The sequence below is a fragment of the Protomyctophum bolini genome (assembly GCF_963924005.1).
Source record: "Protomyctophum bolini genome assembly, chromosome: 4".
In the NCBI taxonomy this organism is placed as follows: Eukaryota; Metazoa; Chordata; class Actinopteri; order Myctophiformes; family Myctophidae; genus Protomyctophum; species Protomyctophum bolini.
In genome coordinates this window covers 44,667,530-44,694,975 of record NC_137865.1, presented here as the reverse complement: position 1 = coordinate 44,694,975, position 27,446 = coordinate 44,667,530, and the positions used below count along the sequence as shown (strand labels likewise).

Genomic DNA, 27,446 nt, shown 5'->3' with positions numbered 1-27,446 from the left:
CACACACACCCCCCCCGGTACCCTCCAGTCCTCATCACTGCCTGACGACCATCCAGCTTTTCTCCTGTACTTTTATCTCTCCATTCATCTCCACTGAATGGTGCTTTGTTGGTCGTCGCACAAGTTCACAACCTAGCTTCCATTTGACTAGAGCCAGATTCATGCTTCGGTAAGTTCTGTGTGCCATGCTGCACTGCATACCGGTAGTTGACAAGAATAGTCCCATTTTCAAATTAAACTATTGCGTAAGCGACGCACTGATTAACATTCTAATTGCCCAGGGTTATTTAATCCATTAAATTATAGCGCCCAATCGATTTATAGCAACGGAGCACCTTTATGTTTTATCAGGATGTGGCTGTAGCAGCTAAATGTAGCCAAAACACTCTCCATGAGGGAGGTAATATATCACGACTAGCGACTGATTATTAGTTTTAAGATTTTCGTTCTCGTCGGCTAAACAGGGGGGGGGGACATTGATCGATGACATCTCCCTGTTGCACAACATCGAGGATAGCGCAACAGGCGCTTTTAGGCTGTGGAGCGATGCGATCCGTTTTCATATCAATAAACTTCGTAATAGTAATCTACGAGGACGATAGATATTTGGAGCCAATATTAATTTGCGGAAATATTAACTTTTGTTCATTAAATTCACACGACACACAAAATCCACCCCAAAACGTCCTCTGAAAAAAATAAAATAATCTATGCAACCTTTTCTGTCAGGGATTAAGATGACAAAATAAACTTCAAAACATATTACTGACAGACATACTCTCATGATAAGAGACAGTAGTTTCCACCATGTTCCTCTGAAGCACAGACATTTTTTTAAGCTATGGGTTATCCAGAGGAGTGTCTTCTCCCAAAGGCTCCCAAACACCGTTCCACGGACTGGCACCACCAGCGGGTTGGGAACTAGAAGTCTATGGATTGTACAAATCAGCGCAGGCTACGTTGAGTCTTTAACCTTGCATCACCGCCAGGGTTTTACACACAGCGGAGAAGAGGTGAGTCGGTCACATGACAGTGACATCACTGACAAACTCTTGGCATCTTTATCGTAGCACACAAAATTCCCATGCTCATGCTAATAAAACACTAAGCAGGATTATTATGTCATGTCAACATTCAAGTACAACTATCAGAAGTTGTAACGCAGGTAAGGTAAGGTACTCAGGACTGAGTCACTGAGTGCAAGGTTTTCTGAGCAAACAAAGAGGTAGGAGCGCACACCAAGAATAGGGAGGTGCTGCTGACCACAGGAGAAGGTTTTCTACCTGTTCATCTCTGATACAGACGTAACCATTCATAGTCATCCTAACTCCTCACCATCCGTCACGCAAAACGGCGGACTCTCGGCGACAGAGCCTTCTACGTGGCAGCCCCTGCCCTCTGGAACTCTCTCTAGTGTAGATCTATAGATCCTCTCTAGTGTAGATCCATAGATCCTCTCTAGTGTAGATCTATAGAGCCTTCTACGTGGCAGCCCCTGCCCTCTGGAACTCTCTCTCTAGTGTAGATCCATAGATCCTCTCTAGTGTAGATCCATAGATCCTTCTATGTGGCAGCCCCTGCCCTCTGGAACTCTCTCCCCTTGGAGATCCGTCAGACTCCTACATTGAACTCTTTCAAGTCTGCACTGAAGAGACATTTGTTCACTTTGGCTTTTTGGCAACTAGTTTTGTTTTTTGTCTTGTAAAGCGTCCTTGGGTTTTCTTGAAAGGCGCTATATAAATCCCAAGTTATTATAGCACCATATAGGTCAATGATATAACATTATGTAGTGATATATATACAGTAAATATAGCAGTCCTGATGCGCGACTATACCTGCCCCCCCCAATTTAACGAGAGCGCCCGGTGACCTAGTGGTCCAGGGCACCGGTCTGCATGCCACATATAGGCTCTGGCCTGGCAGCGCGCCACGTGTTCGAGTCCCATTCGCGACGGCCTTTGCTGCATGTCTCTCTACCCTTCTCTCTCTCTCTCTCCCTCTTTCCTGTCGGTCTTCACTTGAGGCTATCAATAAGGTAGAAAAGTTAAAAAAAAAGTTAAAGAATTAACAAACTGTCCCCGGTAACAGAAAGGTTGGAAAACCCCCAGGGCCGTTCTATACGATACGATACGATATGGTGAGCATTTAAACACCTGCCTCTTTTCCACACTTTCACGTTATTCAGACAGAATTCATGTTAACCGTCAAATAAACAATACTAGTATACCAGCTTTGAGGGTTTGTGTAAACACAAACATTGAAGACGAAGGTGAGAACGCAAATTCTGATTTGCCCCATTGAGAGGATCCCTGACGACGTACGATGATAAGAGCGCCCCTCACTTCACACGGGTGTGATTTTGTCATGACTAGGAACAGGACCTCAATCATTTTCAATATTTCCACTTTTCCATTATCTCCTCCGATTGGTTGATCTGTGGAGTCCTGTGGCTCACCTTGATTGGCCGCTCCAGCTCAGGCTTCTTGTAGCGCAGCCACATCATACCGACAATGGCCATGGCGATACAGAGCCAGTTGAAGAAGCTGAAGAAGTTGATGACCGAGAAGATGTCATTGGAGAAGGCATAGAGCAGTGTCATAAGGCACTGGAGAGACGGAGAGGGAGAGAGAGATAGGGATAGTAGGGGGAGAGAGAGACAGAGAGGGAGAGAGAGATAGGCATAGTAGGGGGAGAGAGAGCGAGAGATGATGGACATGGTGGATAGAGACAGAAACAGGAGAGGTGGATGGAAGAGATGAAGAGAAAGACATTAGTGATCTAATCGATCTGTGTATCAAATCAATGGCATTCTATTCTATTCCATACACTCAGATACTCTTACAATTCGAATTTAAATATACACCAGCAGTAGTTGACTGTTGTTGTGGCTAGTTGCCACTAGCGCCTCCTACGTCTGGCTTTCAGACATGACGTCATGTGCCAGCCAAGTCTATGGACTTTATATGTTTTCTTTAAAGGGCCACTTCACCCATTATATATATATATATATATTATTATTATTTTTAGTCATGATGCCATGTTCATGACCAAAAAAAACAAAAAGTGGTCTCACTTCCTTCCTGGTCTACAAAGTCACACCTCCACGTGCACTAAAGCATTATGGGCATTGTAGGAATTCAGCAATGCAGTCCAACCCTAACACCAGACTCCATCATTTTTTCAAATTGTGCTACTGTTATCTACTACAAATACTATTAACATTGAGTGACTGCAGTTTCTTCCAGCGGAGAAATGCCCCTTTAAGCTACCTGGAGCCCCTAGACTGTGTGGTGGTGCAGGACAGGTCGTTTTAGTTTACCGGAGCACCCTCAGCAGTCTCCTCCAGCACATACAGATTTGCATAACTTGCTTCCTTTTAACTCACTCATGCACCAGCAAACTGTTGGTGGGAATGTGCTAAAATACAATACTTAAGTTACAACAATGTAATAATAATAATAATCATACTTGTAATAATGGATGCAATGAATAAAAAAATAAGTCAAGACGACAAGACACCAGGAAACAAGAACACATACTGTGAATATGAGTGATGGGAGGGGTGTGCACAGGGTGGGGTGGATCATCGACAGCAGACTGGGCAGGTGACCCTCTCTGGAGCCAACGAAAAACAACCTGACAGAGACAGAGGGATTAAGGCCAGAGAGCATGTACTTGAAGACATGCATGAAGTGTTGTCACAATTATTACATAGTAATAATCGTCTAATTACAATTACTAGAAAATGTACTTGCGTAAAAACAATGAAATCGTTCAATAGCAATTATTTGTGTGACAATTAATCGTTAACTTATTTGTAGTCGTGACAGCCCTACATGCATGCTGCAATGACATTGCAGTGGTGTGTATGTATGTGTGTGTGTGTGTGTGTGTGTGTGTGTGTGTGTGTGTGTGTGTGTGTGTGTGTGTGTGTGTGTGTGTGTGTGTGTGTGTGTGTGTGTGTGTATGCGTGCGTGCGTGCGCTACCTGGAGGAGGTGAACAGAGAACCATTGACAGATCCAAAACAGGACAGCCCTACAAACACTGGGATGATCCATGCCATGGGACCCAGGTGGTAATCCCCAAAGTCCTGCAGGACGGACACACCAAATGTTTCATCATTGACATTAAGGGTTGGGTGATAATGATAAAAGTTAGGGCAAAGTTCTCCTTAAGTGCTGAAAAAGCAGGGTATGAATAATGACGATAATTGGCCTATAAAAGTATACAGGAACGAGCACTTTAAACCAGGTATATTTCCAATGGTCTGGAAGACCCTGGAATGTTCACAGTGAAATTAAATGTATATTGATGAATGTCCCTATATGTTTATTCATGAGGAGCTTGGTTGTGCTAGCCAGGATGGACTTCCTCCACTCCCGACATCACAGCCTCGACAAAACAACATAATTTTCTGGAGCATGGCAAATGTTGGGGCGGGTGGATATATTAGTTCAAACACCAATTTCCAAAATGTATACATATAAATGATTATCTTAGATAATTCCAAATGATAGAGTCATTGCATGGTTGGAATAATCCCTTTTCACCAACACTTGTGCGCTCCCTTTTCCTGTTTGTTTACTAGACTAATCCCTTCAGGGGAGCACTTAGCCTCTCTAGAGGCCATAGTTTGCTACTATCAAGGGAACTGGTGCACTGTGTTTACTTTGTAGTGTGTACTCACCACAGCAACAGCTTTAGAGTTCAGCAATTCCTCCGGTGTGAGGGTGGTGAAATACGCCAGGTTGGTAAGGACATACACTACTGTTACAATGGGGAGGGAGATGATGATGGCACGAGGAAGGTTCCTGAGAGAGGAGGCACACACACACACACACACACACACACACACACACACACACACACACTTTATTTAAGCGTAGTAACCTACACAATGATTATGTTACTGTTCACTTTTACAGCGCTTCAATTACGGGAAACGAATTAATCAAAGCTCTGCTGGAAATGACAGACATTAAAAGGGTCAAATCATGACTTACTTGTAAGGCTCAATCATTTCCTCCGTGACAAAGTTCAGATAGTTCCTGCAATCACAATTTAGATTCAAGATTTAGCACTCGGTACATTAAGAAAAGTAACGAACCTGTATAAACAAACTTTAAAATGTGTATTTTCCCATTATGAATAAATTCACCCCTTTCCTTGACAATAAATTATATGCTAAGAGGCTGTAATTATGCATGTAGAATGGTTCAGTAATTGATGCTGAAAAGGTATAAGACATTATTAGAAACCTCTTCCAACATCAAGAGCATCTTATCTTATCTCTCCCTCAGTGCATTCCCGACATTTATACGGTTCATTGATTGATCAAAAGGTTGATCAATCAACCAATCAGTGTCTGCTGAAGTGTCAGAATTAAGGGACAGGGTTAATCTAAATGCCCTGATGCATGTATATTGTATAAATAATCGGAATCCTGATCAGCTCATCTCAGCAGATCGAAAAGGCCAGACATTTAAGGCTTCCTTTGATGAATGTGAACTACACTGAAGTGTAGCATGCTGTATGTATGGTGGGCTGATGCCATCAGAACATGAACTACATGCTGTATGTATGGTGGGCTGATGCCATCAGAACATGAACTACATGCTGTATGTATGGTGGGCTGATGCCATCAGAACATGCGTTTATTGAGTGTCCCTCACCAGCCACCGTAGGCAAAGAGACCGCTGTAGAGGGCCAGACCAATGTTGCCAAAATCATAGTTGGAACCCTTGAAGGAGTTCTCTGGAAGGAGATCCGGTGTATCACCTATTAGGAGAGAGAGAGAGAGAGAGAGAGAGAGAGAGAGAGAGAGAGAGAGAGAGAGAGAGAGAGAGATGACACAAAGGAGTGAGTCAAGTCTCCATCGGCTTGTCAGCATGCATTGAACAAAGTGTAAAATCAGCCATCAAGGTCAGCCAAATTACAGTTTTGAAATCTTATGTTTAGTTAAAATATGACAGAAACTAAATTATTAGTAAAACTACATTTCCCGGCAAAATCAACACTGGTCTCAACCTGTTCAGGATCAATGTAGAAAATTGAACAATCACACAATGGTGTGTACGACTACGCTCACACACAAACACATTGGGGGGGTAAACAAACAGATTAAATCCGTCCCAGGACGTGCCCCTGTAAGAAGCTGTTATATTAAAAATGAGCTAGACAGAGAGGGCCAGTCAATAACTAACCCAGACGGTAGAAATACCATGGAAATGTGCCTGAGCCCTGGATCAACCAGTCCAGTACACAGACAGCCCTGGATCAACCAGTCAGTCCAGCACACAGACGCACAGATAAAGGCTGGACTGTGGAGGAGCAGAGTGACATGGAAATAACAATTTAAAAGAACCAACAATGTTTCCGACTTTACGCTTTATGCCCGACCGACTTTAAAACATCGTCAAGGAGTCCGAGGACCCAAGCAGGGCATCATGTATGTGCCAAGGGGGGAGTCGGTCTGATCAGCGGATCCGCAAATCTCCATTATATCAAGTGCGAGGATGTCATCAATAGGACGTCCCTGAACTACTCCATATTGTTGACAGGCTGAGAGTACCAGAAAAACCTGTCCCCCTTTTGCAGGTTCAAGTTCGGTCGGCCACTCCTTCTGTCCGTTAGTACGGTGAAGTTGAGTTGAGTTGAATTGTCGAGGTCCCCCTCCACCATTACAGTGGAAGTTCCAGGTATATTTTATGGTGAAGTCAGATCCCAGGGCAATACTGCGGCTCGCATGTAAGGCCTGGGAAAAGTACTGTACTGCTGGGTCAGAGAGCATAACAGACAGAAGGAGTGACCGACCGAACTTGAACCTGCAAAAGGGGGACAGGTTTTTTCTGGTACACTCAGCCTGTCGACACATAATACAGCATGGGCCACGTTGCGTTGGTCATGTGGAAGCCACGTCTATGGAGTTTTTGATAGTGGAACAGTGGACTGACAGGAAACGGGGAGAGAGAGAGATGCGGCGTTACACGCAGCAAAGGTCGTCTGGATCGGGAGTCGAACCCGTGGCACGCTGTCGCATTAGCGGACGATGTGCCCGGGCCGGCACACCGTTGCACTAGCCGCCCGGTCCGGGCCTACAAACCCGTTCTGAGCTTAAAGCCTGCAGCTTGGCTATTCTAACTATCTTTGATACAGGGCTTTATAGTGTATTTATGTATGTTTGGATCCCGGGGGTGACCCCACATTTATTTGAGTCTCAAGTTGAAAGGTTTTTGGGAAACGCTGTTGGAGATGGCTGACCCCTCTCTGAGAGTTGACCCCTGCTGTGTCCATCTGCCTGATCTGAGGTTCTGCTCAGGCAACAGGAAGGGGAAGGTCCTTAGATATGGACCTGTGATTGAGTGGGGGGGGAGGGGGGGTTAGGGGGGTCCACTGGGGATGTGTGCTACATTCCTGACGTAGCTGCTCCCACACAACACACACACACACACATATACACACGCGTACGCACACACCCTTGCATTCTCAGACACAGCGACGGTTGCTAAATCAACAGTTCTGGGATGTGTACTTGGTACTGCATGGGAGGGTCACCGTTGAGCCACAAGGCACCCCTACCCTGAAGCGTGGGAAATGCCCGGATCAACACCGCCACTTCTCTGACCCGTCTGTCTCTCACACCACGCAGTGACCCGTCTGTCTCTCACACCACGCAGTGACCCGTCTGTCTCTCACAGAGGGTGTGCGAGGACATTTTGGGCGGGAATTAACCCCTTTTGGTACTGTTAGCATTATGCTATGCTTTAGCTATTGAAAAATCGAAGAACCACTGACATAGAAACATAGCTTTTTCAGAAAACTGTCAGGATGTAGAAGACATTTTTAGAATCTGATCTCAGGTCAGAATGTGCTAGGCTAGCTCCTCCACAACACACCACTTAGTTGATCCTCTGTGTTACTGAACGTCTCTGTGAAAATGCTCTCCTAACCTAAACAGAGACGGGCGAGGCAGAAGACCAACCAACCACATTACCTCCTCAGTACATCTTTCATTTACCGACTACTCTGGCCTACATACCAGCGTACTAGGGGAGCTGCACTAGGGGAGCTGCACTGGGGGTCTGTAGTATGTCTCCTTTACCGTGGCTCCAGAACAAGGTGGGACCAAGGCCCAGACAACAAATTTCCTTTGACATTCCTTACTTTTTAGGGGCTTTAGTTTTAGAGCTAGAAAACTGTTGAGAACCCTTGCACGCACCGGCACTCATGTGACCGGCACCCCTCCACACACACACACACACACACACACCCAGCCGAAATGACTCCTCTCCACGCATAAATACATCCCTACCTCCCACATCTCTTCTTCTTCCCCTCCCCAGCACCATATTTGGCCCCCTAGTGCCTCTCGGTGCAGTCCTTCTCAGACAGTAGTTGTACTCAGCAGGTGGATTGCTTCCACCAGTGGCTACCATATCCACACAGTGAGGCGTCAGGGGCACAAGCCGCACAACAGCAGACATACCGTTGGATCATTTGGAAATTGCTTAGTGCTTTGTAAGCCAAATGATATAATAAGATCAATGGAATCAGTGGCCGACTGTGACTAATCTTCACAGATGACAAAACAAAGATAAAGTGAACACATGGGAGATTAAAGGCCTTGAATATTTTCAGTTGGAAACCTCCAGCCTCCAGAACTACAGCCCCACCGGTGTTGTGTATATTTCTCTTTTTCTTTTAGTCGACTTGTAGATCTCATTGATGAAACTGTGTGAGTTTAAGCGTTAGACTCATATGACTTCTGCTTAAACTTCAACTAATGCACTCTGAAACTATATCTGTGGCCCCCAGCGGTACGGACCACCCATGAGAATAGTTGCTTAGTTTTGCTTAGGCAAAAGAAACCCTGTTTCCAACGACAGAGGCGGACTTGAGCAACGAGAGCCACCGCCGAGTGAGCGAGGTGCCGTGCCAAACGTTGTGAAAAGTCTTTAATATTCATAACACATTAAAATAAATAAAAACAAGTTAAGGGGGGACCACAGGGAATCATATAATATTGCACTTGCCCAATAGTCCATATTGCAAATGTCATCATAGGGACAAATTTGTAATTGACCCCCCCCCCTCCCGGCAATGCCAGCGCTGATCCATGGAGGAAAAGCTGTACAGGGTGCAGTGCTGTCCTCCTGGAGGAAAGCTGTACAGGGTACAGTGCTGTCCTCCTGGAGGAAAGCTGTACAGGGTACAGTGCTGTCCTCCTGGAGGAAAGCTGTACAGGGTACAGTGCTGTCCTCCTGGAGGAAAGCTGTACAGGGTGCAGTGCTGTCCTCCTGTGAATGTGAAGCATGACTATAGCCGTGAATCAGTTCCGCGTGTGTCACAGAAGGGGGGCGTAACACAGAAGTTACTGAGGTCAGGTGAGAAAAAAGCCTGATCGTGTCGGAAAGTCGAGGGTGGCGATTGAACGACAGGAGGCTTTGGACTGGAATCTTGTATATCCTGTTCTGTCAACGGAATGTGTTTATCTTTTGTCCCCCCTCACATTGGTTAATTTGGCAATTCTTAAGTGCTTTGTAGGCCAACTTATATCGTGATGAGTACAAAAGTACCAATGGCTGAATACAGTATGTAAATCAAATCTTAAACTTGTACTATTTGCACTCCGGTTCCATTAGTATGTAAATAAAGATTAAACTAGTATGTAAATAAAGATTAAACAAGTACAGCTGACTGGTGTCAAAGTCTTGTTAGGTGACGAGGAGGAGATATATTTAGCTTTTATTTCCACCCTCGCAATTCAGAATCAGATTCAGAAGACTTTATTGCCATGACATGTAAACATGTTAGGAATTTGGTTTGGTGGACAGCAGAGTGCAGTTACAACATTGGGAGTGCAAAACAGGACAAGACAGTGCAAAAACAACATAGTGCAGTGAATAGTGAATACCAGTAAATATAAAGTGCAGAGAGTTCAAGTGTTCAGGTCAGACAGCACAAGTCAGTCCATATTCACTCTGAGTGGGGATGGAGGGATGATAGGAGGGGGTCAGGCCAGGCCAGGGGACACACACCAGCAGCATTGAGGAGCCGGATAGCCGTGGGGAAAAAGCGGTTTGAATGCCGGGCCTTCATAGTCTTTAGGGAACACAACCTCCTGCCTGAGGGAAGCGGGGCAAAAAGACTGTGGCCTTTACCTTTACCTCCCACCCAAAGTTATATGCCTTTCTTTTCTACGCATTAAACTGCCCTAGGCAAGTCTAGTCTATACTTAGATCAACTGATCGTGACAACAGTGCCAGGTAGGTGAAAGCACTACACAAATACCTCTGGGGTACATTTTGTTCACACCCTCGGGTGATTACATATTTTGAATGTTGATACACTCACAGTATAAGTTCCTTCTACTACCCACTCTCACTGTATATCGTTTGTTTTCATGCGAACAGAGATGGCTGCCACAGCCAATGAGATGAGATCAAATGCCACCTAGACGAGTTAGATGACAGACTGTGTGTGCCGCGTGGCGGTGGTGTTCTACTAAGCCACAGTAATCTGGAGTATCACATATAAACAACCATTAGACTCACCCAACTTCCACTCCAAGAGGACTGCTTTTAAGGACTTAAGCACAACCCCAAACTAAACACGAAGAACACAGGGTCTCCCCTGTTGTCGTTATCACTCGCCGTTGCGCTGCTCGAGAGCTAAACAAACACCAGATTCACTGTGCATTGTATTCACCTAAGACTCTGGCTTTGTGTGCATTACAGCAGAGTACATGAAAGGCAGATGGGAGATTTGCTCTAGTAGTTGACAACATTTACGCTTCGCTAACGGAAATTAGGCAAACTGACAGAAGTGAGATGAGGGGGTTTAAAGACTACAGATCATACGAGTAAGCTAAAAAAATAAACTAGAGAAGTTATCAAGTAATTACTGATCCAATTTGTTCCAACCGATTCCAAGGCCATTTTAGACATGCGCATTTAACCTGTTTTTGTTTAGAGACAGCAATTAGATAGTGGCTGTGTGAAAGGATAAGCACTTGTTTGTGTGTTAGTTGGTTGCACCTTGCCTTTAAATAAATCATTGGGATATTCTGTTACAACCAAAGAGGTGGGTGGCACGTTTGCATGAATGACAGAGCACCTCATGGAGAGAGAGAGAGAGAGAGAGAGAGAGAGAGAGAGAGAGAGAGAGAGAGAGAGAGAGAGACTCAAAGATGATTGGATCTACATAGGGTTCAGGGCGATGGAGGCCGAGGGCCTATTGTGATCAGTCCCTGTCAGCTTCTCAGCCTCCAGACGGCATCGGCAGCCAGGGCTTCAGATTGAGAAAGCAGGATTATTGTTGGTGCTAATCCGATTACACTGGCCTCTAATCCCAGCTAGCCGCTAACACAGCCAACAGCTCACCCAATTGTACTGGATGTCAACAGACCTAATGTATAGTACAACACACACAGTCAGTGGTTCACAAGCCATTTCTTTATCAGGTCCCACTTGAGTTGAGAATAGGGCTGAGTTAGCTCTGGTCCATAGCTCTAAATGAAACGCATTAGAACTATGGACCAGAGCTATAGGGCTGGGTATAGACTGGGTATGCGCGTGACATCATCATCATCAAACCAGGAAGTTATGCGGGAATGCCTACTACTGAGTGGCAAAAAACTACTTTCTGGCCTTGACAGCACAGACATCCAAACAGAAAAGTATTTTCTGATTGCATTAAACAACATTAAACAATGTTAAACTCACTTTGCATGTTGCTTTGCCACTCGATGTGCCATTCACTTTAAGCAAGCTCTATTGACTACAAACTCACCATCGATACGTATCACCATACAGAGGCCACGATACGATATGCATCGCGATATAATTGAATAATAATCGAATAATGCCAATGTTTTCACAAATATATAAATATAAATTTCAATTTATAAAAAGCAAGTAAATAAACAAAAAATAAAATAAATATGTTTTGATGGATAAATGCAAAAGCTTGAACCATATAACTGTTGGGTAGAAACTGATGCTTGTAGTTTTTAAAAGGCACAAAGTCACACACAGCATTTCCTGCCGTATCGTTATGGTAGCCACTGTATAGATCTACAATTATCGGTAAGGAATACGATACGATTATTGCCGTATCGATTAATTGAACCCATCCCTAGTTGAGAATACTGAAAGTGTTTACAACCCACCCATATGATATTTAATTTTATATCGATAAAATCTTAAGTGTTTTGCCAATCATTTGGGTTTTGCCAATCATTTGGGGCCCGCTTGCATGGCCCACAGGTTGAGAAACCGTGTGTTAAGTGAACCACTCGCTTTAGGACACGGAACAGCTGAGAGATGCAGAGGGTGTGAGCACATGGCCATTATCTCTGTAGGCCACATGAAGCTAGGAGGGACGTTTGGCCCAGAGCTACAGGACTCACTGCCAGGACTCACTGTTCTGCATAGCGATTTACATGAACACTTAAAATAGCACACAGCAATCTTTTTAAGTGGTGTAGTGTTAGCTGGGTGGCGTCGGACAGTGGTTCTCTACCCCAGGGGGGTCCCTATTGTATATGTATATATTGTTTTTTATGTATTTATTTATTTAGTCACAGATGACAGTGAAGGGAGAATTTAAGGCATTTTTGAGTGGTTCAACCACTCCAAGGAACAGCAATGTCCGTGTTCACCTATGTGTCCGCCAATGTGACGTTAATGAGCACCAGTATGACTATTAGTACCAGTAGGGGCGCTGTTGTGCCAGAAACAGAGAGAGAGAGAGAGAGAGAGAGAGAGAGAGAGAGAGAGAGAGAGAGAGATATGAGGGAGGGGGGAGATGGGAGTTGCACCACTCGGTTCACACGGAAAGAAAGACAGACCATTGCTGCATCAACAAACTATACTGGAGCGATGTAGATCTGCTATTTTCACGATATTTATCTGTGGAGCCGAGTCAAACTAAACGTAGTGCCTCAACTCCTACATTCCAAGAATACCGGACTACTCGCCTTTGGTGCTTGCCCGTTTTTCCTCCCGGAATTGTCACCAGTGAGGGGGATGACTTTGTAATATGCTATTGGCTGTTTGTATTCTTTTTGGAAAAATATAAAAAGATACTCCTGTAGAAAGGCTAAATTATTTTACTTATATTGCACACTCAAATGGTACCTCGTCAGATAATCCCCACATAGCCTACAACAACTTCTGTGAACAGACTTCAATGTAGTAGCTTTTCATAAATTATATTTGTACTTAGGCTGTTCTGCTGTCATGAAAGTTTATAGTTAGAGAAATTCAAAGTCCAGCCATCTGCTGTCCAGCCTCTCCCAAATTCTGGGAGGAAAACAGAAACGGGGCGAGTGGTCTTGCTACCCATTCCAAGAGCTTATCAGGGTGGGGAGTCCCCAGTTCAACTATGTTTTATTTATTTATTTTCTCTTTTTCTAAAGGTTGAGAAAAAGGTTGAAAACCACTAGCTTGAGGAGCTGGAACCAAAGCCACCATAGCATACACTACAAACCTGGCTATACCACTGTAGAGTCTGTACCAAACCACACCAGACCAGTTACAGTAAAACTACACAGTTGTGTCAAATTACAGGCAAACAGGAAGCAGTCTGCTAGGACGGACCACACTTTAAGTCACGTGCTCACAGGATAATTGGTCTGCCACCCACCACCACACACAAGTTCACAACCTCCCAGAACTTAACAATCGCACACATTGCAACCTCAGTGGAACAGGACATCAACCTAGGGATGCAACATTTAATCAAACTGATACATTTATTTGAATATTAAAAAAATATTTTATATATATATATATATATATATATACACACACACACACACACACACACACACACACACACACACACACACACAGGTATATATACCATATATATATATTTCTTTTTTATTTTATTTTATTTTTCTAATATTTTAAAACCAAAAGCTAGAATAGCTTAATTATATCTGGCATGACAGCATTGTACAACCAAGCATAAAATATGGCTTCAGCCGTTAATCAGACTAATTGTTCTAGTGACGAATCGACGCAAAACAAATCCTCCCATCAATTTTCTTTTTACTCTCCAGTCTTAGCCTTGGAAGGCTTGGAGATCGTAATCAGTCTCTGGTTGAGCTAACCCTTTGGAGACTGACATGAGAGTCCATTCATTGATTTCATTCCTCTACCTCTCCTACTGGAGTCCTCCTCCAGCTCCAAACAATCCCAGTCAGTGTTGTGGTGACTGGTGGGTCTCGTCACCCACCGGTAAGACCCTGACCTTTGACCTTGACACAAACACTGAGTCGGTGCTTACTGCCTACACAACTTTGCACCACTCGGGGTGGTCACATGATTATTGGTAATCTCTTTGGTCTTTTGTGACTTACAGTTATAACTTTGGTCAAACATAAATGCAGAAAAGAAGAAATAGAAAATCATTTCACATTTCTACCTTATATTTGAACCGAAACGTTCAGGCAGGGACATGCACAATGGGAAGGGATACTTTGTCAACTGTCCATTTTTACCTATCATAGCACTTTGCCGAGCACCAGCACCATTATGAGTTGTTAAAAAGAAATTGCAGATGTTCAAGCATCAGGCTAGAAAGAAATATATATAATTCAAAGAAATTATAATAATAATATTTAAAAAAAACAGCTTCCCATCATGTACCTGTAACCCAAGATGCATTGTACTGCGTCACGTGATCGGCTGACCGTGTTGCCCTCCGGAGCGGTCGTGTGTGACTGTGTTGGCTGCACACGCTAAATGGGTCAAAGACGTGACTGATGGCCAGAATGTTGATGTTGACCATCAAAGCAATGGGTCGAAGGTCAAGAGTTAAAGGGCCAAAGATAGGGTCAGAGCTCCAGACAGAGACGACACATAGACGTGAGTGTCAGACAGGTTGCTAGTCTGGTCACCAGCCTGACCTAGTTTGGCGCATCATGTACGGCACCAAAAAATAGCAGACCTACAAGCTCGCAATGCATCTCCATGCGGCCGGGGACTGCCCTTATAAGTCAGACCTCCCGTTAGTCCGACCTGTGCTGCAGGTTACAAATCACCCGTGCTGCAGGTCAGACATTTTCTTGACAACATAAAACAATTATTCACTAATAATACCCTAACTAGAGCTAGAGTAAGGCTACAAAGGGAATTTGGTGATATTTTATCCAGCCATCCATATTCATTATTCAACCACTCATCCGTAGTCAGGTCGCGGGACTAACAGCTCCATTAGAGAGCCCCAGACTTCCCTCTCCAGACTAATATTAGTAACTTCATTCTGGGGGATCCTGAGGCGTTCCCAGGTAAATTTGGAGATATGATCCCTCCATTGCATCCTTCGTCTGCCCCCGGGTCTCCTTCTAGTGGGACGTGCATCGAGGACCTCCCTAGGGAGACGCTAGACATTCGAGAGGCATCCTTACCAGATGCCCGGACCACCTAAGCTGGCTCCTTTCCAAGTGAAGAAGCAGCGGTTCTACTCCAAGTCTGCGTGACTGAACTTCTCACCCCATCTCTAAGAGAGATGCCAGCCACCCGTCTGAGAAAACTCATTCCGGGCCCCTTGTATCGGCGACATGAAGTGTGGGGCCATGAGATTTCTATATAAAGTATAAATACAGCTTTAGCCTTTTAGCCTGCATGTTTCTCACAGGTCCATGCAATTCAGTACACACACCTTATTGTTTTTCTCTGAAACCACATCATAGAGTAAAAATGTTTTTATCTCTCCTCTACCTCTCATATACCTTCTTATTATTACCTCTCTCAAGCGTTCTCTACCACTTTCTTCTTCCTCTCTCACTCTGAAAAATATGTCAACTGACAACCTCTGTGCAGACAGGAAGGAACAGCCATAGGAACGCAGCAGGTCTTGGCACACAGACAGGCGCACACGCGCACGTGCACACAACACAACGCACGCAGGCACGCACGCGCACATCAGGGGGGGAATATAAGCCTTTGAGGACCCAGTGTTATCTGGTTTGTTAACAGAGTTTTGTTTCCTGTAGTTTTCTTTCTCTCTCTCTACGGAGCAGAAGGTCACTGTGTCACCTAACTGCAGATCCCAGCTGTTACAAGCATCCGTTTAATTTCTGTGACATAAACCCGTTCAACCCATGCAGCGTTCCGGGCCGAGACAACCTTGGCAGAAGTGGACGAGTGAACCAACGTGCTGCCGACACAGACAGGACTTCCTTTCCCTCAATCCGGAAGAACAACAATAAAAGCGCAACTTGTTTTCTCGTAGCCTGCGGCTTTTTTGGGGAAAGAAATCGGTTTGAGGGAAAGGAAGTTCCAGATTGAGGGTTCAGGCCTGATGACTACAAAACAATGACTACAACATGACATAACGTTATCATCCGCTCCGAACTGGATCATAAACCCGAAAAGGAATGCTGCCCAGGCTAGTACCCAACTACCAGGCCACGGACCCCTAAAGGTCTGGTCCGCACAGAAAGGATTTGTTGCGTTTGTGGGGAAGTTGCGCATGTGGACATTCAAGTTACACGAGGTCAAGTTCAAGTGAGGTCAGGCAAGTGCCACGCAGCGGTTTTCCCAGTACCACTGGAACTAACACCAAGGATTGTATATCATTTTGGCATTACTTTTCAAATGACTGAAATCATTACTTTAGAATCTAAAATAATGATTTCAGTCATTTCAGTCACTTTGTTCATCTAAAGTTTAGATGAACAAAGTGTTGAAAACACCAACGTACTACTGTAGCTGTAATCTGAATGCTTGAGAATGAGAATGATAATGATGCAAGGATGTTAAATTGTTGGACTGTATGGAAAAGCAAAGCACTGAAATGTAAACACATGTAATTCAAAATCCCAGATAAAAATGTGAATTACAAAACAAACAAACAAAATCTGAATGGGAATGAAAAGCAAAAATTAAAATAATAAGAAGAGGATCTCTGTATTAGTAACTGGTGTTTTCCTTTTTGGCCATTGGCGTTTATCTCTCTCTATTTGACTGTCCGTCGGACGAAAATGGACCAACACTGTCCAACATTGTCCAATATTACATACAGAGTTTATCTTTGCTCTTCCTTCTGCTTCCCAGTAACCTTTTAAGGCATGAGCCAAAAGAGAACTTAGACGTTTGCTCGGGACCAAAACTAGTGAAAACAGCGTTGTGAGCTTGTAGATCAGCTATTTTCAAATGTATAGAATTTACTTTGAAAATTTTGTTTTTAAAGAATATTCATTCAAATAAATGGAGGAAACGAAAAATAAAGAGACCCATAAAAGATGTATCCACGACCGACAAATGGGTCCCAACCCACCCTTTGGGAACCAGTGGGGTACAGTACCTTTGTTGATTCTTTGCACATGTACCATTTCATTCACCATCTCTTGGAGCTAATGAATGGATTTACCAAAGAATAGAACCTTTCATTTGGGTCCTTGTTGTTGTCTAATTTCACTGTCCCGCCTTCCCGTCTCTGGCTAAACTTTAATGATGGCTAGGCTGGATTCCATGCGCTGCTAACCAAGGTAATCCACCTCAATTCGATTCTCTGAATCAATAAAGAAAAGAGACTTGGTTGTGATAAGGTTGAGCCAGGGTGAGCTTACAGTGCAAGAATTTGATTGGATTTGTTCCACTTAGGCCGTGAACCCTAATTTAAGGTGACTCAGGTTAGGCTCCTTTTCATTATTTGTCTGAGAAACGAAACCTTCTTTCAATGCCAGGAATTAGAAATGATTTAGAATGTTTCAAAGAAAATGTCCCAGATAAAAATGTTTGGTTTGTGTTTTGCTACCGTTTTGCATAATTATGTAAATGGATATTATATAAGAATGTTCTCATTCTCAGTCAATCACTTCATCAGATGTGTCACTCAATGAAAAAACAAACAAACAAAAATAAAATATCCAGCCCCCATGCCAGCTGTACGCGTGTGTGTGTGTGTGTGTGTGTGCGCGTGTGTGTGTGCGCGTGTGTACGATCAACTGTTAGTAGCAGTGTGTTTACATGTGCCCAGGAAGTGATTTTGTGCATTTTTACGGCAGGCTTAACTTTCAGGGCTTTAAATGAATATATCCAATTCTGCTACTGTAGGATTGTTTAAATACCTTTGGAGCATACGCCAAAGTATTTGTGGCTTTGACCCATGAAAGTCCGCTTGAAAACACTCCGATGATTTGTTATTGAGCCGACAAAAAAGCCACTTCCTTGATCCGGGTCTTACTCGAAGAGCAAAGCTAGGTAAGATTGTCCCCTAAGATTGTCCCCGTTCACTTTGCATTGGACTCAGTTTCCCAGAAGCCCTTGCAAGCCGGCGGTTGGTTGATTTCCGCTTACGTCATCATAACGCGCCCACCTCATCACCAGGTCCGCGACAAATACGCTATTTCTATTAAATTATTACAGAATGGCGAACACGTACAACAAATAGCGGGTTTAGCGTATTATTAAGCAGCAGCAAAACATGGATTAAATAGCATGGAAAACGGGTTATGCATTTAGAACTGTTAAAGCAAAACACAAATCCTTCTAAATAAACCGTATACATTTTGAGGCGTTGACCGATTGACTGAGTTTGTGTACACAATGTATGTGTGTGTGTGTGTGTGTGTGTGTGTGTGTGTGTGTGTGTGTGTGTGTGTGTATTACCTTTGCCAATCTGGACAAAACCAATGATGATGATGAGTCCAAGAGCCAGGAGCTTGCCAGCAGCAAAAAGGTCCTGAACTCGTGTGGCCGCCTTCACACTGTAGCAGTTTATGAAGGTCAACACCACTGCAGACAGATGGAGAAGGAGAGAGAACACAGATCAGAGAAAAAACACGGCAAGTCGGCAAACAGAAAACACTGCAGCAACAGGCCCGGGCCGGCCTAGCGGTCTGAGCACCTATAGGCTCCTAATGCAGCTCGACAGCGCATCACGGGTTACCGTCCCGTTCCTATGTCCAACGTTGCTGTATGTGACTGTCGGGGGTCCCCTGTGCTCTTGTTTCCTGTCTGTCTCTGTCCTCTTCTTTCCTGTCTGTCTCCACTTTCCACTCCCCCCAAAATAACCTATATCCCATTTTGACCTGAGTCAGATTCAAAAAATGGCTTCTACATCCTGACAGTTTTCTGAAAAAGCTAAGTTTCTATGTCAGTCGTTCTTTGATTTTTCAAAGAAACCTTTGCAGGTGTACGTACGGTTGGTAACTCTGCTGGGGGGGGGTTACCACACACACACACACACACACCACACATTATGCAATAGCCTTTTCACAAATATCTCTTTAGACTCATTTGGTTACACCTTGATTGTACTGCAACTACCCTTTCATGATTGGCCTCGAGTTTACACAGGAAATATGAGGAGAGAGACGCCCTTAAACACATCCTACTCTACTGTATACTGTGCCAGTAATTGTTTTGGTTTTTCCAAAATATTATTTCTGCTAGGTATCACGGGGGTCCACATTTCTCCGAGTACCCTTTGCCCCCATGATTTCAACGAAGTGTTCCGTTGCCCAGAGGAGGAGTTGTTCTTTTTTGTGTGTGTGCATGTTGTTTTGGAACCGATAGGTGGTTCTCAGGACACAGGGACAGGAGGAGAGCTCACCGAAACATAAACCCATTCTTGAGGGAATAATAGGTCTCCCTGCCACCCTACATTTCTTTCTCTCTCAAGCACACACACACATGCATGCACGCACGCACACAATCTGTCAAGCTGGCTCCTATCCCAGGCCCCCATTAAAAGTGATTAACTAAAGCAGCAGGTCCCTTTAAAGCTCCTAAATCAGGCTGGGGCCACAATAGAGAGACGAAACACAACACAATGAGACTCTGTGTAAAGCGACAGAGAGAGAGAGACGGTACAGTAGAGGCCTCATCTGGGCTGAGAAGTTGAGAACACACACAGGCATGCCAACAACACAAGACCACGGGTACACTCAAGTTCACATGCACACATTTCACGCACAAACATGTTAACTCAAGAACATGCACGTGCTGAGAACACAGTACACACACTTACACGCATGCATGCACGCTCGCTCAGACGCACGCACGCACACCTAATTAAAACAAGTTCACAGAAGTGGGTCAATGTGGAACAATAAGGTGGACTGAACTGAATATTTTAAAAATCACAGAAATAGATAAATAGAAATAGATGCTAAAAGCCAGCCATGTGCACACATACGTTGACACATAATAACCCTTTTAGCTGTGTAACTACATTCAGACAGTCGGGCTGACCTCGATGGCTGACCTCAATGGCCCTGATAAAAGATGAATGGACTGGGGAAGAGTGTGTGTGTGTGTGTGTGTGTGTGTGTGTGTGTGTGTGTGTGTGTGTGTGTGTGTGTGTGTGTGTGTGTGTGTGTGTGTGTGTGTGTGTGCGTGTGTGTGTGTGTGTAGAACTGACTCTTTGCCATCTTAGCCCTATTGACCCCGATCAACAGGCTACACCACAATACACTTTATCATGCGATCATGCATGGAGGCACACGGAAGCATACAAAAAAACCCACACAGGGCTGGAAACCTTCATTACAATGCATAGACATACATACAGTACTGTAACTGTACACACGACACGACAGCACACACAGAGATCTGGGTGGTCATGTCATGTGTTCTCAGTCCTTCTGAGGATTAGGGAGTAATAGTGAGCTGCTATTTTCAAAGGATTTTTAGACATTTTGGAAAGTAAACGGGACATTCTACATGAGTACTTTCTAATTTTGATATTTCAAGTGCATGTTGAATAAAATACTTTTGTACTTTTACTCAAGTACATTTAGAATGTAGGACTTCTACTTGTTAACAGTAGTTCTAAATGATAGCAGTATTGATACTTTTACTTAAGTAGAAAATGTGAGTACTTTTTCCACTACTACACTGAGCATGCACCACCACAACACACACATTCTGGCTCTGTCCCTGAAAAGCATTTCTGCAGTAGTGGGACTGGGCCATATAGGCCTACGCCACTGTTGTACAACTAAGCATAATGCAGGTTAAGTGGTTGGTCAGTCAGTCAGTCAATTACTTTTTCAATTAACCAAATAATCAAAAAGGAGATTTTTGTATAAAGAATATAGCCTATTTCTTTATTCTGAATTTATTTGATGATATTATATTGTCTATATCAACTATCTGAAGATAATCCGCTTAGAATGAATTAATGATAAAACTGTACAGAAATCCTCCGATTGTTTATGGAATTCCGGTCCCACAATGCTTAAAGATGCATTGCAGTAAGTGGTATTTGTTTGTTACAACTTACAATAACTAGCTCTATTATTCTAATAGAAATCATTGCGTGTTGGTTTACTAACAGTGGTCCCCCTGTTTTGTTTAGTTTTAGTTTTTTTCCCGGGTCGGTGGTGGTAGCACCATTATATTCAACCAGGAGGAGAGAGAACGCAGGAATCAGGATACAGGATATCGGGGATAAAGAGGTTAAATTGGAACTAAGTGATGACACAAAGAAGTGAGCAGACAAATTTCACATTGAAGCTTATAAATGGGTTCTCTCTCATCCTGATTGGATGAAATTGGCAACCCCTCAATGGATGGATGCAGGACAGTTAATTAATGACTCAACAATTAACTAAACAATGGTTGTGTTTATATGAGAAGCTTACACTTCATATCACACACATTCACACACCAGCAAAATACAATTAAAATTAAAAAAAAGAATCCCAAACATTGCAGTTGCAGACCTTCAACTAAGCAGGCAAATTCTAAGGACACTAAATAATTATACTGCCGTATGATATAATAATCTATAATAGTATTCATTGGCTCAATCAATGTTTTTGTTCACTGTATGACTGTTCTCAATCTCTCCAGTCTAGTAGTGGATAGTCAGTTTCATCATGGCACGTGGGTGTGATCAGATCTACTGTAGCCTCACTGAGAGGAGGGAGGTGGTGATGAAATAATACTGCATCTTTTCACCACTGCTTAGCCTATGCCATGTGTGAGTCAGAGTGAGTCACAAAACCATTCCTCTTTCTTTGAGAGAGCACATGTGCTCATTGTGTTATTTTACTGCAGTAGTAAAGAGTATAATAGTAGTATAGTTGGTTTGTGTATGTTTGTGGGCCCCCCTCTCATTATCAAATATCTATTACTAACCTTAACTCGGGCAATTTGTGTGCTCGTTTCCCAGAACAAGAGTATGTGAAGTGAGGATGACTGGTGGCTAGTAGTGGCTATAGTAGCCTGGCCCTACTGTTCTGTAGTGTAGTGTCTGTCTGTCTACAACTGTACCGGTTCAGCCACTCACTCAAACATTGCATCAGCTTTAAAGTTAAAATAAACTCGGCCCCTTATTTCGGGATTCGGGACCCCTTGGTTTCCTTGTCTGGATTTGGGACGTCCCAAATACAGAAAAGGTAACCACGGGTGCCAAAAGGGGCTATAGGAGGCATGCATGATGATGCATCATGCATGCATGCATCTGCACGGTCTATTATGAGTAACTGTTGGTGACCCGAACTCAACTTACGGATGCAGAGGCAGGCGACCAGCTTGACGGCGCTCTCCGGCGTCGTGCACTCGCCGAAGATGGGCTTGAGGAGGTATGTGGCGAACACGTAGGCCACGATGTACTGCGACGACGGCCGGATGATCAGCAGCTCGATCCACAGCTTGAGGAACGCCGGCAGCTGGCCGTACACCTCCAGGATGTAGGCGTAGTCGCCGCCCGACTTGGTGATGGTGGTGCCCAGCTCCGCGTAGCACAGCGCGCCCACCGTGGAGAACACGCCGCACACGGCCCACACGATCAGCGACAGGCCCACGGAGCCGGCTTCCTTCACCACGCCGGTCGGCGTCACGAAGATGCCCGAGCCGATGATGGTGCCCACGATGAGGGCGATGCCGTTGGTCAGCGTGATGGTCCTCTTGAGCGTCACCCCGTCTCCCGCCCCGTCTCCCGCCCCGGGTTCGCCGGGGGGTCCCCCCGCCGACGCCGCACTGTCCGGGCTCTTCTGCCCGTTCTCCCCTAGCATCCTCTCGGTGACCTGCCTGTCTTCCTCCCGCTGGTCCACAGACGTGTTGGAGCCGGAGCTCCGTTTCTTTAAATTCGACATGGTTTCTTTCCCCTAATATGTCTCTCTCGCCCTTTCCTGTCCTGTCCCCTCTCCTGTCCTGTCCCCTCGGCGGATGACAAACAAAGCTTTCCGCCCTTATTGCTACGATTTCGGTCACTTGGGTTTCTTTCTTTCTGTTCTGTCCGCCTGAGTGATGATGAATGATGCCGCCGGTTAGGCTGACTCACTAAAAGACGCGTGGCCGTGGCGTGTTCTCTTCTGGTTCTACTCTGCTGTAGTGTGTGTACAAAGGAATTGAGGAAAAGGCGTGCTGATGAAACCTCCTCTCCTGCTTCGGCGTCACAACATTATAATCCGCCCCACATGGCGATGCTTCTCTCTCTTCCATCACTGGGTGGAGTCTAGAGCTTAGAGTCTAGACTAGAGGAGACCCCTACTCCAGTGTCTGGAGGACGCAATGCACCGTGACCGGCTGGTTTGGTGGTTAACGTTGAACTTGAAATTATATTAGTGGTTTTCAACCCTTTTTCATATTATCAAGGCCCATTATTTATTCAGCATTGAGCCACCACGGACCACCGTTTGAGATTTATTTAGCCTCTCTCTCAGACCCAAAATGAAAGAATATTTTGTTGTCGTTTCACTCGTTTGATAATATTTTATCCACAATTCCATGTATTGATGTTGGTAGGCTAGGAGAGATAACAGGCAAACGTTGATCAAAATATCAATTCTTTGTAGACTAGTAATGTAATGTCACTCTTGAGAGAGTGTAAAATGGACCCGTAATGGACCATTTCGATTCATTAATTTTACACACTCTCAAGAGTACAAAAAATGTATAAGGGTCCATTAATTGACAGTCGCTATTCAATGGGGGACCCTAGCTGGTCCACCTTTTCACAGCTGTTGGTCCTACCCCGCCCTCTAGCGGTCCACTGCGCCGGTCGAGGGTACATGAGGGCGAGGGCTGATTTCGGGTACATTGACTTGTAACTTGGCCGAGCTGTCAAACAAGCCTTACAAGTTTGATGGCATTCTACTGTACCAATTCACTCTCCACACATCCATTGTGAGAAATAGTGAAGATGAAGACCGGTACGGTCAATTTACAGTAGGCTATACGATAGAGCATGGTAATGATTAATTACATCATGATCTTTTTTGCTGAATACATATACTATTTATTTAATGTAACCCCCCCCCCCCCCCCCATATCTTTTAACCATATCTGTGGCAAGATGGCCCCCATATATTCCGTTTTGTTAATGGAATAGGCATAGTTCTTTGATGAACAGCACAGGAATTATCATGCTGCTTTGAGACAAGTGTTAATTGGCGTCCCCTCCCTCAGCAACACACACACACAGTTACACACACACACACACACACACACACACACTGACTGACTGACTGACTGACTGACTGACTGACTAGCGTATGCAATTTCCTGTGCCCTGCTACATAGTCAAAGTGTTTAATTGCTAAAGCCTACAGAAGCATTCACATATTGGCTCTGCCTGTCTGCCTTAAGCCATGATAATGGGCAGGGTCGTGTCCCAGGAAGAGACAGAGATAAAGAAATACATAATCCTCGTCCTTCGACGACCCTGTCTGTCTGTCTGGTCCCCTCAGGGGGGGGGGGCTCTCAGACCCCTAGGACTCCAGGAGTCAAGGGAATAAGTTCCATATCCCTGCAGTCCTTGAGTCCAGCCAACCTTTTGTATTGGGTAAACAATATTTTGTTTTGGGTTGGGTTTTTTTTTTCGGTCTTTCAGAATTATGTTTTAGTGAATCTTTGTACAAATTTAAGGTATGGTTGGGTGCCTACAGTATTATGACTTAGAAACACCACCATTAGACAAGGCATACTATATTGTCCTAAAACCCAAAACTCAACACAAGTAAACTTTATGTCTATTGCCTTTAATAACCACTTAAACCCTATATAGTTACTGTAGTTGACCAGGGCCCTCCAGAGGTCTGTACTTGGCCCTGTGGTGGCGAAAATGCATATAAACACTATGGTATTGATTAATTTAATGTAGCCTACTAGTAGATGATACTTAACATACCACCTGTTCTTCACTGACAAACTCATTAGAGACTGCCGACTCATGGAAACCTATTTCAAACTGTGTGAGTTAACTATAGAATAGCCTATAGTCCATTTAAGGAAGGGCCATCTCTTGTTACTCCTGAAACTCTGCACACTGCTGAAAGTATAAAATATGTGTGGGATGTGTGTGGGGAGTGCTGGGGGAAGCTCTGGAGGGAGACACTATAGTCTCTCTCCGGTGTGATGACATCATGACATATAACAATAAAATAAGTTAGAATCCTGATGGTTGACTCCTGCTTCTTCCTGATGTTGTTTACTTACTAATAGTAATATCAAAAGCTGCCAGAACAGTCCCTTGCATTTTGTTCCTCAGTCTACAGTTTACTTGCACTTTTAAGTGTTTTTAAACACTTTTCCGCAATTTCCGCAATTCCACAATTTCCAATTTCCGCAATTTCAAAATTTCCGCAATTTCGAATTTCCGTAATTTCGCATTTCCGCAATTTCCGCAATTTCCACAATTTTCCACAATGGTAAACACTTAAAAGTGCAAGTAAAAGTACATTTCTTATTTTTCATATCAATGAATTGCTGTTATTTTCTCACAATTAATTTATAGGACCTTGTAACTCTTGTTTCAGACATAACTCTGAAACCACCTGCTGCGCTGCATGCACTGATGTGCTTGCTTATAGAACCACTACAACGTTATACAAAGCCTGCAGTGCAGAAATGACTGAGGAACCCAAACTAAATATTTTTTGTATTGTTACATACAAGATGTAACAATACAGAAACCTTGAACTATTATGATAGCTGTATTAATAACATCATGCATATTTATTTTGCATAATAAGAAGTGTAAAGGAAACCTTAACAAGGGGGTGGTTGAGTGCTTCACCTCTCGTCATCGAAAATAGTCGATCTACAAGCTCACAACACATCACTTCTGCTACAGATTGTGAGCCTGTATTATGTCAGACATTTCCAGCATGCGTGGATACGTCCAGCTTAACCACCCCAGAGCTGCATTTCCCCTCGGATCTGGTCCTACTGTATTTTAACAGCATTTCTCAGCCTACATACACATTGTATACTTCAAAATGTATGTACATTTGCATGTTGCTGAAGCACAAGGTGACAACTAAGCCCAACTCTCAACTTTCATCTCTTGTAGCTCACTATAAGAGACGTCATCTCTATGTGGCAGACTTGTGCCAGCAGGGAAGCTGGGTGGAGACCCGACCCCATCAGCAGGGATCTACACAGAAACACATGCCTGAGTTTGTGTTAGTAAAGGTTACATATCTGGTGCCATATAATAATACACAAAGACTATATTGACAGGGATAGCAGTTAGATTGCTATGATAATAGATAATCTGGAATATAATACACTGTAGATGATGTTTTGATTATGACTTTTGTCAAGAAACAATTGTGACATATTTCAATTGCCTGAGGTATACACAGTTATATTGCGGTATGTGCCAAAGGCCTACTATTAATGAATTATGGTTAACTTTAGCACAAGCATAATGTTAAGAGTCTGGGCACCTAGGCTGCCGAGCCAGCCAGCCGGACGGCGTGCCGCAGGTTCGACTCTCGAGCCCGACGGCCTTTGCCGCGTGTCACTCCCCATCTCTCTCCCCCTTTCCTGTCTGTCTACTGTTTCCTATCAAAGGCAAAACTCCAAAAACTAATCTTAAAAAAAAGATTTTTTATCTGACTATAGAATAAAAACAAAGCCTACATTTGTGGAAAAATATAGACTTTGCATTTCCCCTGGTTGCATTCTTGTCTATGTTTGATGTACCAGATCCTATTACAATACTAAAACAAAGCCAGATGATGGACTATAAATCAATGAAAACGTCAGATATTTCAGATACTTTCCATAGTTTCATAATATCAAAAATTCAAAATCATAGCCAAAATGAAATAGATTTCTAAAGCTCGTACAGATGACTATTTGACCCGCTCTGGTGTGTGGTGAAGGATTTGTGCTGTTGAAGAAGGTTATAACTTGCAGATCTGAGACAGAATGCTGTGTTAATCATGAAGTAACCAGCAACAATCTAACGTGGGTGTGGGGGAGACATCAGCCCTTTGAAACTCTGGGGAGCATCCGTTCTGTTGTCAGCCTCGATCTCTCCCATCTGGATACAACAAACACATATTCACACACATGCGCACGCACACGCACACTTACCGTGTTTTATGTGTTAACTTTTCATGTCACATCCAATTTATCCAAACCCTCAATGCTACACCGCCATGTTAAAAAAAGAATTTGGGTCATACATAACATGTGGGAAAGACCACCTGTGTTTGCACACACTGGAATTATTCCTCGGG

The 27,446-nt window shown here is 43.9% G+C and overlaps 1 protein-coding gene across 1 annotated transcript in view; it reads right to left on the bottom strand.

Moving 5' to 3' along the window:
• The window catches only part of slc7a5 (solute carrier family 7 member 5), a 29,502-nt gene extending 6,203 nt beyond the window's left edge, over nt 1-23,299 (bottom strand). Inside the window, exons 1-8 of the mRNA XM_080761471.1 lie at nt 22,481-23,299; nt 18,628-18,753; nt 5,674-5,779; nt 5,005-5,049; nt 4,689-4,812; nt 3,988-4,091; nt 3,540-3,636; nt 2,456-2,605 (exon numbers count right to left, since the gene is read on the bottom strand). Coding sequence (XP_080617597.1) covers nt 2,456-2,605; nt 3,540-3,636; nt 3,988-4,091; nt 4,689-4,812; nt 5,005-5,049; nt 5,674-5,779; nt 18,628-18,753; nt 22,481-23,066 — 1,338 coding nt within the window. The 5' untranslated portion in view covers nt 23,067-23,299. The remainder of the gene's footprint in view (nt 1-2,455; nt 2,606-3,539; nt 3,637-3,987; nt 4,092-4,688; nt 4,813-5,004; nt 5,050-5,673; nt 5,780-18,627; nt 18,754-22,480) is intronic.
• Between the last annotated feature and the right edge of the window lie 4,147 nt (nt 23,300-27,446).